At 55.5% G+C, this 16,483-nt stretch overlaps 1 protein-coding gene across 1 annotated transcript; it reads right to left on the bottom strand.

Moving 5' to 3' along the window:
* Positions 1–569: 569 nt before the first annotated feature.
* CSPG5 (chondroitin sulfate proteoglycan 5) lies at positions 570–13,340 on the bottom strand. Its single transcript, XM_081159482.1, has 5 exons — positions 13,084–13,340; positions 11,408–12,488; positions 8,295–8,483; positions 6,447–6,522; positions 570–1,460 (listed from the first exon to the last, which is right to left on the bottom strand). The coding sequence occupies exons 1-5, from the start codon at positions 13,178–13,180 to the stop codon at positions 1,299–1,301; spliced, it is 1,605 nt and encodes a 534-aa protein (XP_081015608.1). The 5' UTR covers positions 13,181–13,340; the 3' UTR covers positions 570–1,298.
* Between the last annotated feature and the right edge of the window lie 3,143 nt (positions 13,341–16,483).

Consider the following 16,483-nt stretch of genomic DNA (forward strand, 5'->3'; position numbering starts at 1 on the left):
AAGCATCAGAGAGCTCACAAGATACTGAAGACTTACTAGGCTGACATCCCAGCGAGGACAGGGATCAGGAGCTGAGCCTGTTTGAGGCAATCCGGCCACTTCCTCCCTGGAGGCACTTGCCCACTTGGAAAAGGTGACTAAAAGGATGAGTTGTGTTTCTAAAGTCTTGTAGGGCTGGGTGTGGGTTCGAGTACAGACTGAATGAACTGAATTGTGTGCTCCCAAAAGTCATATGTTGAAGCCCTAACCCCAATGTGACTATATTGTAGATAGGGCCTATGAGGTTAAATGAGGTCATCAGGGTGGGGCCCTAATCAAATAGGACTGGTGTCCTTATCAGAAGAGAAAGAAATACAGATCTCTCCCTTTCTCTCTTTCTCTCACGAGCACAGAGAAAATGTCACATGAAGACACAGTGAGAAAATTACTATTTGTAAGCAAGAAAGAGGCCTTGCCAGAAACCAACTCTGCTGGCACCTTGACCTTGGACTTTCAGCCTTCAGAACTGTCAGAGAAAACTTTCTATTGTTTTTTTTTTTAAAAAAAAAAAACTTAAAAAAAATTTTTTTAAAGTATATTTTTATTGATTTCAGAGAGAGGAAGGGAGAGGGAGAGAGAGACATCAATGATGAGAGTCACTGATCGGCTGCCTCCTGCACGCCCCCAGCTGGGGATCCAGCCTGCAACCCGGGCATGTGCCCTGACCGGGAATCAAACCAAGATCTCCTGGATCCTAGGTCGATGCTCAACTGCTGAGCCACACGGGCCACACAAAGCTTTCTATTGTTTAAGGCACCCAGCCTGTGGTGGTTTGTTATGGCAGCTGAGCAGACTAATACATAGAGTATTTCTGGGATTTCACACACATCTAAATATACGCCTTCGCTGAAGACAAGAATTCCACTCACACTTATAAGAGTGCGTAGGGAGTGGACACAACGACATTAGGAAAATGGCTTTTTAAAAAGTTTTATTTCAAGAACTTTTGTCTTCTTACTGGTATTTCAAAAAAAGGTGGGTCAAAGTACAAAAAAAAAGTCAGTTGAATGACAGCACAGGTTTAGAAATCACAGCGGCAGAAGCAATGTACAGACGGCACAGACAGACGATCCAATGTACCCGACTGTTCGGTTCTTTGCTTATTTTGTGTTCTCCCCTCCTGTACAAATACACCGAAGCATGCCATGAGACCAGAGAAAGAAAAGAGCTTAACAAATGGTTACGAGCGACAGACTCTGTGCATGAGGAGCGATATTTCTCCCCCCGCCCACCCCCATCTCCTCTCTTCTTGCTTTGCTTTAGGTCAAGTTATTCTGAAGACAGTTGGCCTCCAAGTCAGCTGGGTCGCCTCTGCCACCCTCCAGCTTGGGCGACATGGAGTTCTGGATGTTAAATGACTCCTCCTCTTTCAGGCAGGACTTGAGAACCTCCTGGATTTTGTGGGGAGCGCTAGGATCATCCTGGAAGAGAAAAGGCGAGGGAGGGACAGGAAGGAGCTGGTGGGGGGGAGGGACCAGGTGACCAGCGCGGGCTTGTCTACCTGGAGGAAAGGAAGAGAGCTCGGCGACCTGAATGTATCAAACTGACTCATTAGCAGCTACTTTTTGGGAAAGTCGTCTTCAAAGACACTGGCCAGAGGTAGATGAAAACTTTACATGTATAATGTAGGCCAGTCCTGGGTCTTCTCTTTGACAAGGCCCATGGGAAGAATCATGACTTTTAATACCTGGCCTGTGGGTGAGCTCTGCTTGGCCTGCCGGCCCTGCCACCCTCTTGCCTTCTGCTCTCACAGTGAGGTCTTGGTCAGGGACGGGGCTTGTCAGCGTAGACAGTGGCGCGCACACAGGACTACGGTCAGGCACAGAGCTGCTCCTCACAAAGCTAGGGCCCCCCTCCCCGCGGCAAACACAAGTCCTCTATCTAGAGTCCAGAGATGTGTGAGCTTCTTGCCCTCAGAAGTTTATCTACCAGAAGACGCTAATTTACAAGGTGTTTCCTCAGTCCAAGCCCAATGAGTCCCGCTGCCCTGATGGGCTGCCCTTCTTTGCATCAGATGCCCCCGTGCTGCTGGCTCACTCCCCATGTCTGACGTGTACCCACGTTGCCTGCAGCCCTCCAACAAGCTCCCGAGGGGGAGCTGAACGTGCCTGCTGAAGGTTAGCAGGAAACAGGCACCAGGACAGTCCAACCCCGCACTCTGGTATTCAGAGAACTCCCGCCTTCCCGATACTCTTTTCCTCCAAGACCACCTGAGGGGGTCACACCCAGTGCCTCATACTTGTTGGGTCTCAATTCTTTCTCAGGTGCCCCAAACAATTATTGTCAGTGCTCAATATTCTGCTGATCAAAGAGGTTGAGTAACCCACCCCAGCAGGTCACGCGTGGCAGGAAGGGCAGGGGATGTCCCTAACTCATCGGCTAGCTCAGACCCTTCCTGCTTTAACCCCCTTCTGAGACTCAAGGCAATCATGACGCTGAAGGACCGGGGCTTTCTCCATAAAACTGCTGAGCTCCTGTCCACTCTGCCTGCCACTGAGTCTGACCCATAACAGCATGAAGTCGGGGCACCGGGTGCTTGGAAAGGAAGCGGGGAAAGGCTCTGGGCTTGAACAGTAGCTGCGGGTGCTCAGAAGTACTGGGCACATGGAAACCACGGTCATGGCCCCCACTCCCAGCCACACTAGCACTTTCCAGACCAGCTTGAAGAGAGCAATTTAACTGCTTCAAAGGCCTCAGGAGTGATTTACAGACAATGGGGGACACATGTTCCCCATTTCCAATGAGACAAGAACAAGAGGAAATGGTCTCCATACAGGACAGAGCCAGGTTTCAGCTGTGCCCGGCACCCATGGGCGCCTCACATTCGCCATCGCTACCCAGAGGGGTGCAGAGAAACTTTTCAGTGACATAAATCTCTATGTGCTGGGAAGGAAAGATCTCCATGATATACTGAGCATAGTATGCAATCACGCACACACGCAGGGTTTACGGAGAGGGAAGTGTGATGAGGGGGAGCTGCACCTCTTTCGGGTACTTCTGTATTGTTTGGGGAGAGACGCTGTGCATGGGAGCTTGAGAGTTAGACTATTGAAGATCCTGGGTAGAATGAACTTTGGATCTCAGCAAAACTTGGAACATGATAGGATGGCCTATACTCACTTACAAGGATGGAACACGCTTTCCTGATTTTTAAGATAACCTCACCCCCCGCGTGCCCCCCTCTCCCTACCACATTATACACTCCCTCGGCAGAAGGCCCATCTGCCTTTGGTGTGGCGGAGTCCCTCATCACAAGGGAGCTGGACCTCTGTCTGGCGTAAGTCCTGGGCACCTGGGCACTATGGTGCACCCCACACTCCCGGCACCCCCGGCCATATGGGTTTCTTTCAGCTGTGGGGCAGTGTGGGCACAGCCCGGACCCCTACTTGTCCACACACAAACCTCTATCAGGAGGGGCGAGCAGTGAGCACTTCACCAAAGACATGGGAAAAACCATCTGGGAAGTGAGAAAGATTTAAATGGGAGCAAATCCTAGAAGGGCTGTCCAGTCAGGAGGACCAAGGTACATCCATGATGTTCTGCAGAGAGCCCAGCTGGGAGACCCAGCAGGCAGCTCGCAGGGCTCAGGCAGTTTGCCCGTGGATTTCAGGTGACTTCATTCATGCTGTGCACCTGGACAGTGTCCAGCTTCCTACACTCGCCATGCCCCCTGGGACACCGCAAACCTCCACAGCAGGTGGTTCCCTTTCTTCCTGAGGATCCTTCCGAGGCTGGCTGCTCAGCTACACAAAGGACTCCCACACACATTCAGCCTCTGGCTGCCGTACACCAGCCCAGGGGGGCCCAGGCCAGGAGCAGCACCAGGTGATGCCAGCAGCAGGGGGAAGGGAAGTGCCACTGACACAGAAACCAGCAGTTGACCCTTCCCCCACCACAGACCTGAGGCAGCTCTTCTTGGTTTGTAATCTTTTCAGAGCTTGGACTGTAGATTATTGAACCTGGGTAGGAAAATGACCCACTCAATCTACCTTTCTTATGTAAAAGAAATAACCTCCCTATTAAGATGAATAGCACTCTCCAAATTTTTAGGAGACACCAATACCAACAAGGAAATTTGGGGGGTGGAGGGAGAGGGGTGGGGAGAGACTCAGTGTAGACTTGACCTGGGTGCCCCTTGGTTCGCCTCCCGCTCACCTGGAGGTTTCCCCCCCTTCAGCCTGCTGCTGGCTCACCTGTAAGCAATCAACCACCTCAACTGTCCATGCCTACACATCTTGACCATGACCAAGTCTGACTTTTTGGGCTAGGTGGAGAGAATCAGAGATGGAGGTAGAAAACCTGCTAGGGCACTCCCTGCTGGACAGGAGAGTCTTCCCCTCACAAGCTCAGAGCTTTGGCCCAGACGACAGGATGTCTCCTGGGGCATAAGCTGAGGGATGGATACCAGGTGGAAACGACCCTAAAGACCCAAGAACAGCCAGAATCCCAAAGCCTCATCCTGTCACTTCCCCGAGGGATGCCCCGAGTGCCACCCAGACTACCCCATGGCCCTGCTCAGGCACCGTCTGTTCACCACGGCTGACCACCGCCTTCTCCACTCTGTTTCCCACTTGCCATGTTCTGAACTCGAGGTCAGTGGCAGCTTTCATGGACGAATGCCTTGCTTTCCAGAAAGCTGGGTCAGCCAAGAAGAACTGGAAACCTCTATATTGGCTCATGTAACCGAGGCCTCCAAGAGGAGCTACTTCCTTCCCTCCCCTCTGTGAGGAGGAAAGGGGCCTGCACCTGGGGTTCCAGAAATGCATGAGTCAGAATCTTTCCCAAGGGCCCTTGCACTCTGTGGACAATGAAGACCCTGACCGCTGGAGCCACCATCCAGGTCAGACCTGCCGCCCCACATGTACCAGATGGCAGATCAGACTGTGGAACTGAGACCCTGAGGTCGGCCATTGGTCACTAGCGTCCCATAGGTGACAGCTGAATGTGTGTTACTGCAAGGGGCAGGGTAAGGCAGGAATGGAGTGTACTGAGATGAGCAAGGTTCTGGCTCATGGTGCCTACATCGTTGTGGGTTAATTAATGTGGCTTCAATCTTAAAGGTCATAGGACATCCTGTTTCCTTGGTTACTATGTCCATCTTGAGCTTACTCATACCTTGGTGTAGACCAAGTAATAGAATATCTGTTCCCTCTCTACCCTTTATATCAAAAACTTTTAAATATTATCCTAAATTAACGTCTTTCATTTCTTATTTAAATTAATCCCTTTGCTCTTCCTCCATCAGGCCACGCCTTTTCTTTTCTGGGTTTGGTGACCAAAGTCTCATTTACTCTCTCTTTCCCTGTCTGGGGTGACCCTTTCCCCGTCTATAGAAAGGAGACAATGCCTAGATCTGTGCCGTCCAATACGGTGACACTAGCCCCATCCTGAGAGCTCCACAGCCACGGCTACCTCGTGGCTGCTGTGGTGGACGGTGCAAAGCGCTTCCAGAACGTGTTTCCACCTCCCAGTAAGTTCCCGTGGGCAGCACTGGCCTCAACTGAGAAGGCCCCAGTGGGCGCTGATACTCTGTGGTCCATTATTTTAAAGAACTTTAGACTTTCCTCTTACACGCCATTGTTTCCATCTGAAGAGTCCTGGTCTAGCTCCCTCGTGTACGTACTGACGCGTTTTCCTTGTGGTATGGAGCCTGTGTCACGTGCAGAATTCCTGGGTTTGGATGTGATTTGGGGTTTGGGTGGTCTCTGTTTTCCTTCTGAAACTGTCACTGACAGTACCCAGTGTTTTACTGGCCAGTCTGGTCCAGACAACACCGTAGGTCAGGGTCTTTAGAAAAGGGTCTGCAAGGACCTTTTATTGGGCTTCAACTGGTATTCATGAGTCCACCGCCTGAAAACAGGACTAACCCGTCTTACGGCTTCACCAGTGTTCTGTGCTCCCCTCAGCCCTAACAAGTGTACTGAAGTCTGCCAGTGCGTAGGGTCTTCAAGCTGTGTCAACACTGTTTCCCCAGCCATCCCAAAGAGCAGCCACCCTTGGCTTCAATGACCACCAGGAAATTCCACAGCAATCAAAGCAGAGCCTTTCTCCTTAATATAAAGAGTGGGGAGACTGAAATCAGACTTCTAAAGTCTAGATGAAGCTGCAACCATGAGTCATCGTAGAAAAAGATCTTCTGCACTACCCACAGCTCCGCTTGTCAAGGAAGTGATACCCCATCCAGGGATCCTTCCCACGTCCCCCGCCCCAACCGCCTGCCCTAAACTGATCCCAGAGCTCTGAGTGGCGGCTCCACACTCGGAAACAGACCACAGGCACAGGCAGGGTATGCGGCATGCACAGGGGGAGACGCAGAAGACGAGCTACCTGGCGGATAACATTATCATAGTGAGCCAAGGCACGGGCATGGGGGAGGAGGTACGGGGAGTGTCGCAAAGTTTCCTTACGTTTGGGTGAGAGCCCTCGGCAATGGTGGAAAGGGAGAAGTTGTCGTTGTGGAGTTCAGATGGGGTCCGGAATTTGCTGGTTGGGACAGAAGAGAGAAGGGAAAATGTAAGTGAAATGAGCATGGCAAACTCCAACAAAAGCTTCATGGGTCAAACGCTATACCTCATCAAAAGTCGTGGACTATAATAAGATGTGCCACTATATTTGAGGTACCACTAAGGAAAAACTTCTACCACTTAAACCAGGATCCCATGCTTTCTTATCTCCTAGTGTTTCTATTACATACTTGAAGTAGCTCATTTAGATGTTAGATAAAGAACTGACAACACTACAAACAGCTATGACCACGTTTGTGTATGCCAGGCAATTACAACTACATCATGACTACCATCTGGCCAACCGTGATTATAAGATGCCAGCAATTGTAAGACACAATCCAATTTCAGAGATGTTAATATGTGAAAAAAACCACACCTGTGTATCTTAGAATTAATAAACTGCGGCAGTATCTGCAGTGCACTGGGCACGTGTAGCATAATCAGAGCAGCGGACAGGCTTGGAAAGAAAGAAGGCATGCGGAGGGAACCAGAGAGGCGGCATCTGAGCTGAAGGGGTGCGGGAGCCATGCCCTGTGCAAAACACACAGCCAGCTAAAGGGGGAAGGCCTATAACGAAGCTCCATCCCTGGTCACAGTTCCTGTTTCTCCACAACCAGGGCAGTTAGCTGCTCCTTCCTCTCCCCCATCCTCAGCAGCAGCTGTCCTGATAGGTGGTCCCTCCCGCTCCCCACACCCCTTTGGTGTGAGCCTGAGGAGCCCAGGGTCCTGGCTTGTGATCACATGCACAGACACGCCCCGCCTCAGTGCACAGGCACAATGGAGAGGCCCCTGCAGCCCCAGGACAGTTAGCTGGAAGGCTGCAGGATTGCAGGAGTCTACACACTGCACGTGGTTACCCAGCAAAGGAGCAACAGATGGCGTTCTGCCCTTTTCCCAGGACCCAGGGAAAGGCCTTCAGTCACATTCTCTGGAGGGAGTCTCAGGTCAAGGGGAGGGGATTAGTGGGGCAAAAGGTTGAAAGGGAGGTGGGCACAGTTCTGCACAAATTGTCTCTTGGGCCCCAAGAAAGCTGAGCTCCAATCTCCTCTTTTTGTGGCTCTCATGACACCTCTGACGGTTCTTTACTTTGCTCAGTGATAAGAGTGACTGTCTCACAGTTTGCAAGGTCACACAAGAGTGTCCAAGGCATGCACTTGAAGGTAAATGCATGTTGATTTTCAAACGCACGCGGCGGTTCCCCTCTGCTAAGAGCTGAAATGAGACTCTATCCCCAAGTGGCCCTTAAAATCCCCAGTAGAGGAAGTTAGGCCTAGACCCCTCAGCTCCCCAAATTCTACTTAGGGGAGGTAAAGAGGATTTCCTGAAGTTCTTGGCACTTCTGTCTGGATCCAGGGTTGGTGAGCTTCAAAAAGCCACGCCCTGCGGTGCACTCAGATTGGAGGCAGCTGGAGCTATTTCATGCAGCAGTGCAGTCAGGTGGGGGCGGGGACTGAGCACAGAGCTGGGGGTTGCTTACGCTGGATGCCTTTCCTTTAAGTACCCCCTATCCGGGGTGGGGGTGGGGAATGGTGCTGGACAGCTGCAGTGTGCCACCCGGGCTTGGCCTTTGCCGCAATTCCAGCACATTCTCTGTAGGAATGGATATGCTCAGGTGAATCTTTGGTATGAAAAACACGACTAGGGATGGAAAGCTGGGGCCAGAAACCCTCGGGAGGACATCCTGGGTAGGGTGGAGGGGTGCAGCCACAGGGCCGTGGCGTTGGGTGGGGCTGGTTGGCTCAGACTCACTGGGTCCTGCGCAGCTTGGTGTTCTCCGTCTTGAGCAGATAGAGCTTCTTGGCAAAGAACACGGTCATCATGAAGAGCAGGAGCAGCACAAGGGCGGCCGAGCCGACGGCCACGCACATCACCTGGAAGTCGGTGATGATGGACTCGCAGCGCGTCCCCTTGTGCCAGATGTAGTCCTGTGTGTTGCACCTGCAGTAGCAACAGGGCGAGACGAGGGCGGTGGGCAGGCAGCCCTGGTCACAGTGAGGGCCTGGTCCCTGATCCCAGCACTTACTTCAATTCCTGTTCCTAGGACCATCTCAGGAGCTGTGATGCCCCCACTCTGAGAAGACCCTATAGCTGATATTCTTGGCCCGTCTTTATAACCACCCAGCAGCGGGTCCAGGCAGCTCTGAGGTCCATGACATAAAGGTAACCAGGGCGCCGAGAAACTGAGTGAACCAGTCATTCGCATGACTGTGAAGTGGCCAAGAAGGGACAGGAACCCTGCTCGCAGCCTCAATGAGGACAATCACAGGATTCTCTCAGCCCCCCCTTCAAGGCCCCCCCAAGGCCTGGGCTCTGGATGAAAGAAGATGAAAAAAACAAGCCAGATAGGAGCTACGGCTACAAAGTAGTAAGACCCGCCCTCCACATGAGAACCTATCCTGTTGTTTTGCAGCCCCATCTAGTTCACTGGCTCACCAGACACTGACAAGCACAAAGATGAATGTATAGTCTTCTACCTCTGCAGCCCCCAAGGTTCTGCCCCTAAAGCTTCCCATCCTATCACCATGAGAACTGTCATGAAGCCATAGTGAGAATCAAGCCTCTGGGTGGGTTTTAGTCCTTTTGTTGAGTGACTTTCTCTTGCCCTTGGGGACATTCCCAGGCTCCAACTCTTCCAATGACATTGCTGTTTCCATGGGAACCAGGCTGCTTCAAAGAGGAAAGATGTGGAAGGATACAGAGGCAGGCAAAGGAGGGAGGACATGAACCTTAGGGTGAATGACAGACAAGAAAAAGGAGACCTGGCTACTCCACATCCAGAACAGGGAGGGGAGACATGGCTAACGGGAGACCCCTTCTTTCCCCACTGACCCTCTGCAGTCATGGGAGGCTCTCTGTACGATGGTGGGGAAAGTAGATCACTCCAACCCACTGTTCTAGAGAAGTCCTGCCACAGCTCTGATCGTTCCTCTGCAGCGGGTCAGGGTGACAGAGACAAAGGCACGCTGCAGTCTGCAACTACAGGCTCAGCAGTCTCCTGTGAGTGGAATGCAAAGCAGTTTCCGAGCCACAGCCAGCCCGGGTGTACACAGCCCAAGGAGGAATTTCTGGGCGGAAGCTGAGCAAGGGAACTGGGGCCCCTGCTGAGGCAGGACCCACGGGGGATCCGTGGCCACACAGCCATGCAGCTCAGTGAAGAGGATAGGCTTACCCTTCCACTGGGGAATCCTGAGAGCTCCAGGAGGTTCTGGGAACTCTTCAAGCTCTCCAGAGGTAACAAGGGCTCCCAATTTTATACTCTGATGGGGAGCTTACTTTGAAGTGAAAACTCAGACCTCCAATAGGATGAAAGATAATAACATAATGATTTTGCACAGAGAGCCATATCTCCCAGGCTAAATTCATCACTATATTCTCCCTGATAAAGTTTAAGTATATATATATATATATATATATATATATATATATATATATATATATATCTTAATTGATTTCAGAGAGAGGAAGGGAGAGGGAGAGAGAGAAACATCAATGAGAGTCATTGATTGGCTGCCTCCCACACGCCCCCTGCTGGGGATCGAGCCCGCAAACCGGGCATGTGCCCTGACACCAAATCAAACCTCCATCTCCTGGATTCTAGGTCGATACTCAACTGCTGAGCATTGCTGTCCGGGCCCCAGAGCAAAATCACAGGCTTTCCCCACATTTCTGGCAGCCCTTAACCAACTGCAAGGTCTTCTCCCCGTTATTTTTTTTATCACAGTTAACTCCTTTTGGCAATGGTTGGATAACTCCAGTCAGAACTGTGCGGATACATCCTGTATGAGTGGCCCCAAGTCACGATCATTTATAGGCAACAACTGCGTAGGAAGGAAGTGGAAGTCAAGTTTTAACGCCAAAGCACAAGATTCATGCTTTCTACGTTATTCTTTCGTAACAGCAAGACCTACAGGGTTCTAATTCTTCACACACCTCCAAAAAGACCAAGAAAAAGAAACATTGGGAATGACACTTAAAAAAGACATCCAGGTTACAAAAACGCTCCTCCTCGGACCAAGAGAAACAAGTCGCAGAGGAATCTGAGGTTCTACTCCACTTCCAGGGCCTGGAAAGAGCAAAGACGAGCAAAGCACCCACACCAGCCCCGACTTGTGATTCATCCAGAATAAGCCGGTGGGTTGTCCAGCAGGTTACCCACCTCACTGGGAGGGTAGGTGTACGAGTAATTACTGATGAGCACGGGACAGTAGTACAGACAATGTCCTTAGGGACACTGGATTCTCTGTGTCCTTAAAACATTCTGGACTGAGTGTTCCAAGAAGGCCAAAATCAAAGTGGAAGGGGAGAAGCCACTACCCAAAGTTAAGAAACCCCACCACCTCTGCTCCACCTGGTAAGACTCTCTGCTTGACCTGACCTATTTGGGGGGCTGCCCTCTGTCTAGGTCTGCTCCCCATGAGTAGATCTGACCTGACATCCCTACCCTGCAGGGAAACAAGCCCTCCTCCTGCCACACACGTGGCTCAGGGGGAGTGCTCAGCAGCGATCTTTCATCCAGGGTAGGTTTATGGGCCTCCTCTCTTTGCCAATGTAGACAGAATTCCCCAACAACAACAAAAAAATCCCTCAAGCCAGCAAAAGGGCCCCCCATTCCGCCTTTATCGTTTAGTGGCTGAAGTAACAAACACGACACTTAGAGGAAATGCACAATCTTATTTTTTCTGAGGACCCTCTCCTAGTGAACGAGGTCACAGGCATTGGGGGAGGGGACACCTAGGAAGACACAAGCTCCTGGAGGCTGTGCGTGTCACACAGCGCCCCCTGTTGAGCCGGCCCCAAACCCCCCCGCCCCCCGTGGGGAGCTCTCCTGCGAGCTCCCGCGCACCCACTCGCCGCGCCCTTACCTGCAGAAGGCCCCCATGTTCTCCACCAGGTAGCACTGGCCGCCGTTGTGACAGTAGCTCGGGAAGAGGTCGCACACGGAGCGGCAGGAGCTGTTGTGCCGCACAAACCCGCTGCGGCACGCGGTGCCGTTCTCGCCCGGCTCCCCCGGGCGGGGCCTGAGGGCGATGCTGCCGCCCGGGGCCACCCCCAGAGTGTGCTGCGGGGGCACAGCGTGCCACCAGCTGGTGGGCCGGCCCCCGGGGCCCAGGCCGGGCCTTGCGGTGGGCGCCGGGAGGTCGCTCTCCAGGGCGCCCCCTAGCGCCGCGTCCTCGCCGCCCTCCTCCCCCTCCTCCTCCTCCAGGTCGTCGTAGAAGGACGTGGTGGGGTAGAAGTCAGACTCGTCGAAGGGCGTGAAGTCGTCGTACAGGTCCAGCAGGCTCCAGGAAGGGGTCTCGCCGCCGTTGTCCGGGCGCTGCTCCGCCGCTCCCGGCGACTCCGGGAAGCTGCCCAGCTCGGCGCCGCGGCCCTCGCCGTCCAGTCCTTCGAAGTAGTCGATGTCCATGATGTCCGACGCCGGCTGCAGCTCCAGGGTGCCCTGGAAGGGGTACGTGGGCTCCGGCCCATGAGGGTCGGGCGTGCTGCCCCCCAGGTTGAGCCAGACCTGCACGGGGCTCTCCTTGGGCAGCGCGGGGCCCGGGCTCGGCTCGGGGTCGGCGGTGGGGGAGGGCGGTCCGCTGGCCTCTGCCGCCTCAGGGGTGACGGGGGGCCTCAGCGACGACCCCGGGGCCTCGTCAGGAGCCGCGAGCGTGGCCGCCAGGGCCTGCGCGTCCCCGCTGCCCGCCTCTGCAGTCACTCCGCCGGGGCCCGGGCTGTCGGCCTCCAGCCAGGCGGCGCCCGTCACGGCTGCCGACGCCTCCAGCGCGTCCTCCGGCCCGGCCCTGGGGCCCAGCACCGTCCGCGGGCCGGCGGGCGCGGTCCACGACGTCTCCTCCTCCCCGGCTGTGGGGCCGGCCTTCTCGCGCGTGCGGTTGGCACGCGGCTCCCACGAGGCGGCGATGCTCAGGCTCTCGTCCGCCTCGACGGCGCTGCCCGCCTCACGCGCTGCGGGCCAGGGGGACGGGCGCCGGGCGTCAGGTGCGGCCTCCCGCCACCTTTCCTGAGGCCACGCCCACTGTTAAGCTCCGCCCCAAGCCGGGTTCGCCCCGCCCCCGTCTCCCCGCTCAGGCCACACCCCTCGCGCGTGAGGCCCCGCCCCCTACAGGACCCGCGGTCTAGCCGGGAGGCCCCGCGCCGCAGAGTCGGTCTCACCCTCGCGGCCACACGGCACCGCGAGGCCCCGCCCCGAACTCGCACCCTTAGGGCCCCGCCCCACCCCAGGCCCCGCCCGGAACTCGCAGCCTCCTGCCCCCTGTCACCTCCAAGTCCCGCGCCCAAGTCTCCCCGTCAGGCCCGCGCGCCCCTCCCCCCCGCCAGCGCCTCGGTCAGCACACAGCGGCCCGGGCCGCCCCCCACCGTGCGGCTCCCCTAAGGCCCCCGCCTCTCCGCGCACCCCTTCCCCCGCTCGGGCTGCGGGCGAGGCGCTGCCCCGCCCCCTTGCCTCCAGCTCGGGGCACCGCCTGCACCCGAAGCCAGCGGGACCTCGGCTCAGGGTGGAGGGGCGAGGGCCGCGGGGGTCCCGGGGGCAGTCGGTACCTACCCGGCGCGGCCCCGGCGACAAGAACCAGCGTGGCCCCCAGAAGCAGCAGCAGCGGCGGCGGCCCCCGGCCCGGGCCCCCGCCCCCAGCTCGGCCCATGGCGCGGCGCCCCGACCGCCGTCCACGGTGTGCCCGGCTCGCTGCGCCCTCGGCTCGCCGGCCGCCGCGCTTCCCGCCCGTGCTGCGGCCGTCTCAGCCCCCGGTGGGCAGCGCGAGGAGCCGCATGCCGCCGCCGCCGTCCCCGCGCGCCGCGCCTCCCAGCCTCCCGCGCCGCGGCTGCCGAGCTCGGCGCCGCCCCCGCCCCGCCCGCCGCTCCCGCCCCGCCGCACGTAGCTCTGACGCCGGCCCTGCTCAGTCCGCCTGCGGGAGGGACGGACAGACCCCCGGCTCGGGACGCCGAGACAAACGGACGCGGAGTGGCGAGGCGGCGAGGCGGCGAGGCGCACAGCGCCGCGCGCGGCGTCAGCCGACAGGTGCACGGGGGGCGGCCTGCGGGGCGGGGTCGCGGCCCCGCCTCTCCGGGGAGAGCTGGCACGGGACCCCCACCCGCGAGGAACCCACCCGCCGCGCAGCGCGCACGGAGGCGGGGGCCCAGACTCCCGCAGACTTGGGCGGGGCTCCGGAGGGCCGCAGGGGGCGGAAGCCCGAGCCCGCGCCGCGGCAGAGGGCCGAACCCGCGGCGCAGGGAGCCTCTCGGTTTTCTGCGCCAACCGCGTGTTCCAGGCGGGAAAGGGTCTCGGGGAGACCTCCGGGTCCCCACGAGGGCCGGGCGGGCGCTGGCAGCGCCAGGCGAGGGGCGAAGCCGACGGCCCAGGCTCTAATCGGATCAGACCTAATCCGTCGCGGCCACAGCGCAGACCGCGCTCAGCCGGGCCCGCCGGAATGCGCCCCGGAGGCCGGGGAAGACCTTCCCAGCACTGTGGCCACCTCGCCGCCCTCCTGGCCGCCTCCTGGCAACCCGGGGAGCGGCCTTTAATCCTGGTCCATTCCTCCTCCCTCTCAGCATACGTCGCCCCCCGTGTCCCTGGCCTCCGAAGCTCAGGTTGCTGGGTGGCCCCAGGCGGCCTCGATCGCAGCCTGGGGACAGGCGGACGCCGGGACAGGCGTTAGAGCAGCCTGAGGGCGCGTCTGGAGCTCACCGTGGGGCCTCCAGGACCACTCGTCCCCAGAGCCCTGCTTGGTCGGGGGTCGCAGCTTGGCCACCTAGTTTATCCCCCAAATCGAACGTCAACCTGATGTTATTGACCCAAATGGTGACATTTGGGGTCACAGCCCGAGATGTGGCAACTCTTTATTTGAGAGCCTCCCATTTCTGACCCTAGGGAACCACACAGGTGACTAGGATGGAGATTCAGTGTCTCTGGCTGGCATTGCCTTGGCGCAAAGCCCGATTCTCTCACTGGAACTACTGCTGCAGCCTATTTGCTCTGCCTGGTGTTTCCTCCTCTCCAGGTCTGCCTGGCAAACTCCTTAACCCAGAAAGCTGTTTCTAGCACCTTCCCCTCCGTGAAGCCTTCTTCACCTGCTCCAAGGAGTAAAGACACTTTCGCCCCGATCTCATTGGCGGGGACTTGAGCGCACAGCGCCAGGCAGAGGGAGGCTTCCTAAGGCCCCGAGGAGGCATAAAGGAACGAACAACCATCTACTCTCACGCCAGAACCATGGATCTGGAGCTTCCTGCAGACTTTCTCATATATTTTTTTAATTAAAAAATTTTTTTTAATTTATTGGGGTGAAGTTAATAAAATTATATAGTTTTCAGGTGTACAATTCTACATCATCTGTATATTTTGTTCACTACCCAAAGTTGTCTCCTCCCCCCCTTTTACTCTTGTCTGCCCCCCCCACTCCCCTTTCCCTCTGGTGATCATCATGTTGTCTATGAGGTTTTTCTTTAATCTGTTCACTTTTTTCACCCAGCCCCTCGACCCCTTCCCCTTTCACAGCTATAAGTCTGTTTCTGTATGAGTCTATTTTATTTTTTTCATTAGATTCCACATATAAGTGATATCATATGGTATTTGTCTTTCTCTGGTTTCGTGCAGCCTCTGGGGACAGTAAATACCAGATTGCAACAACCTCTGAGCAGAAGGCTGGGTAGGGCTTTGCACTTGCCTATTGGCCACAGGCACCCTCCAACCCCTTCTCTGCTTCCCTGGTCTGTAGCTTCTGTTTTCTTGACTCAGGTGGTGGTGGCCAGAGTTGAGGATCGGTGAACAAGCCTCCCTCCCTCCTTCCTGAGGCCATTCTGTGTGGGAACGAGGCCTCACGGATGGGTCCTTTGAAGTCTGGGGCATGACAACCACTCCTGTGTTTTTTACAAATGTCTGGATGGGGTCCCTTTTCCCACACCTTTAAAACTCTTACCTACTCCAGCTCCTCATTTCAATAATTTTGTTAAAGAAATTCACTTTTTGAATTAAGTAAAATAAGCAAGCATATGGTATAAAATATGAAATGGCTCCTTCCTGAACCACCTTCCCTTCCCTGGAGACAAATTCTGCTACAACTTTCATTTGGGAGATTTTAAATCAACCATTGCATTCAGTGCCATTCTGAATGGAACTAGCAGGTCCCGCCAGCAGCTTCAGAGAGTCCAGCGCACCTGGCTGGGCGACACCGCCAGAAGATGGATGCGAGCTGGTGCAGGCAGCGATGGGAAGAGCGGGTTTCGGCAACAGATGTGTGTGACCTTAGGAAAGTTAGCGACCCAAGTCTCATGTGAAAGTGGTAACCATACAGTATCAAGTGAATGTAATATCCTTTCTGGGCGCAAGGGCTAGGGTAGGCTAGAGAAGGGGAGGTAAGATACAGGACTGGAACACGCTCAAGTCTCGTGCATTTGGGCATCAGGGATGCTTTGTGAGGCAATGGCTCTGCAGGCCTGAGGTTAGTGGGTTTGACAACCTGCCAAGGCAGGCACCAGGGCCATTGCCATGGCTACAGCCAGCTTCCCTGTGCATAGAAAGCCCCTGGCTTCACCAGGAATGCTGTCCAGGGCCGGGGCTGCTCCAGTTGCCATGGCTGGGACACACTGCAGTCTGCACAGGAAGCAGCATGGTTCCTGGCTCTAAGTCCTCAGGCATAACCACTAACATCTTTGTGAATTTTTCATTTTCTTGTGGTCTAATTTGTCTGGTTCTTTGTAACCATACTACGAACATCTCACCGGTCATTTTACACACTTGCAAATGGGCACGGAGATCGTGCTATTGTGGTAAGGCCAGGACCGAGACCTTGATTTCAAACCTTTTCATTCTGGCGTCTTAATTTCAGAAGAGGCATCAGGATGCAGAGGTATGGCCTCACTTGGCAGAATGCAAGTCCTGCCTCTCCCTCCAACCTGCCACTTCCACTTGGGCATTTACGAGTTAATGCTATGGTACAACAGGGTACAACACA

The sequence above is a fragment of the Miniopterus schreibersii genome (genome assembly GCF_964146895.1).
Source record: "Miniopterus schreibersii genome assembly, chromosome: 15".
Taxonomy (NCBI): domain Eukaryota; kingdom Metazoa; phylum Chordata; class Mammalia; order Chiroptera; family Miniopteridae; genus Miniopterus; species Miniopterus schreibersii.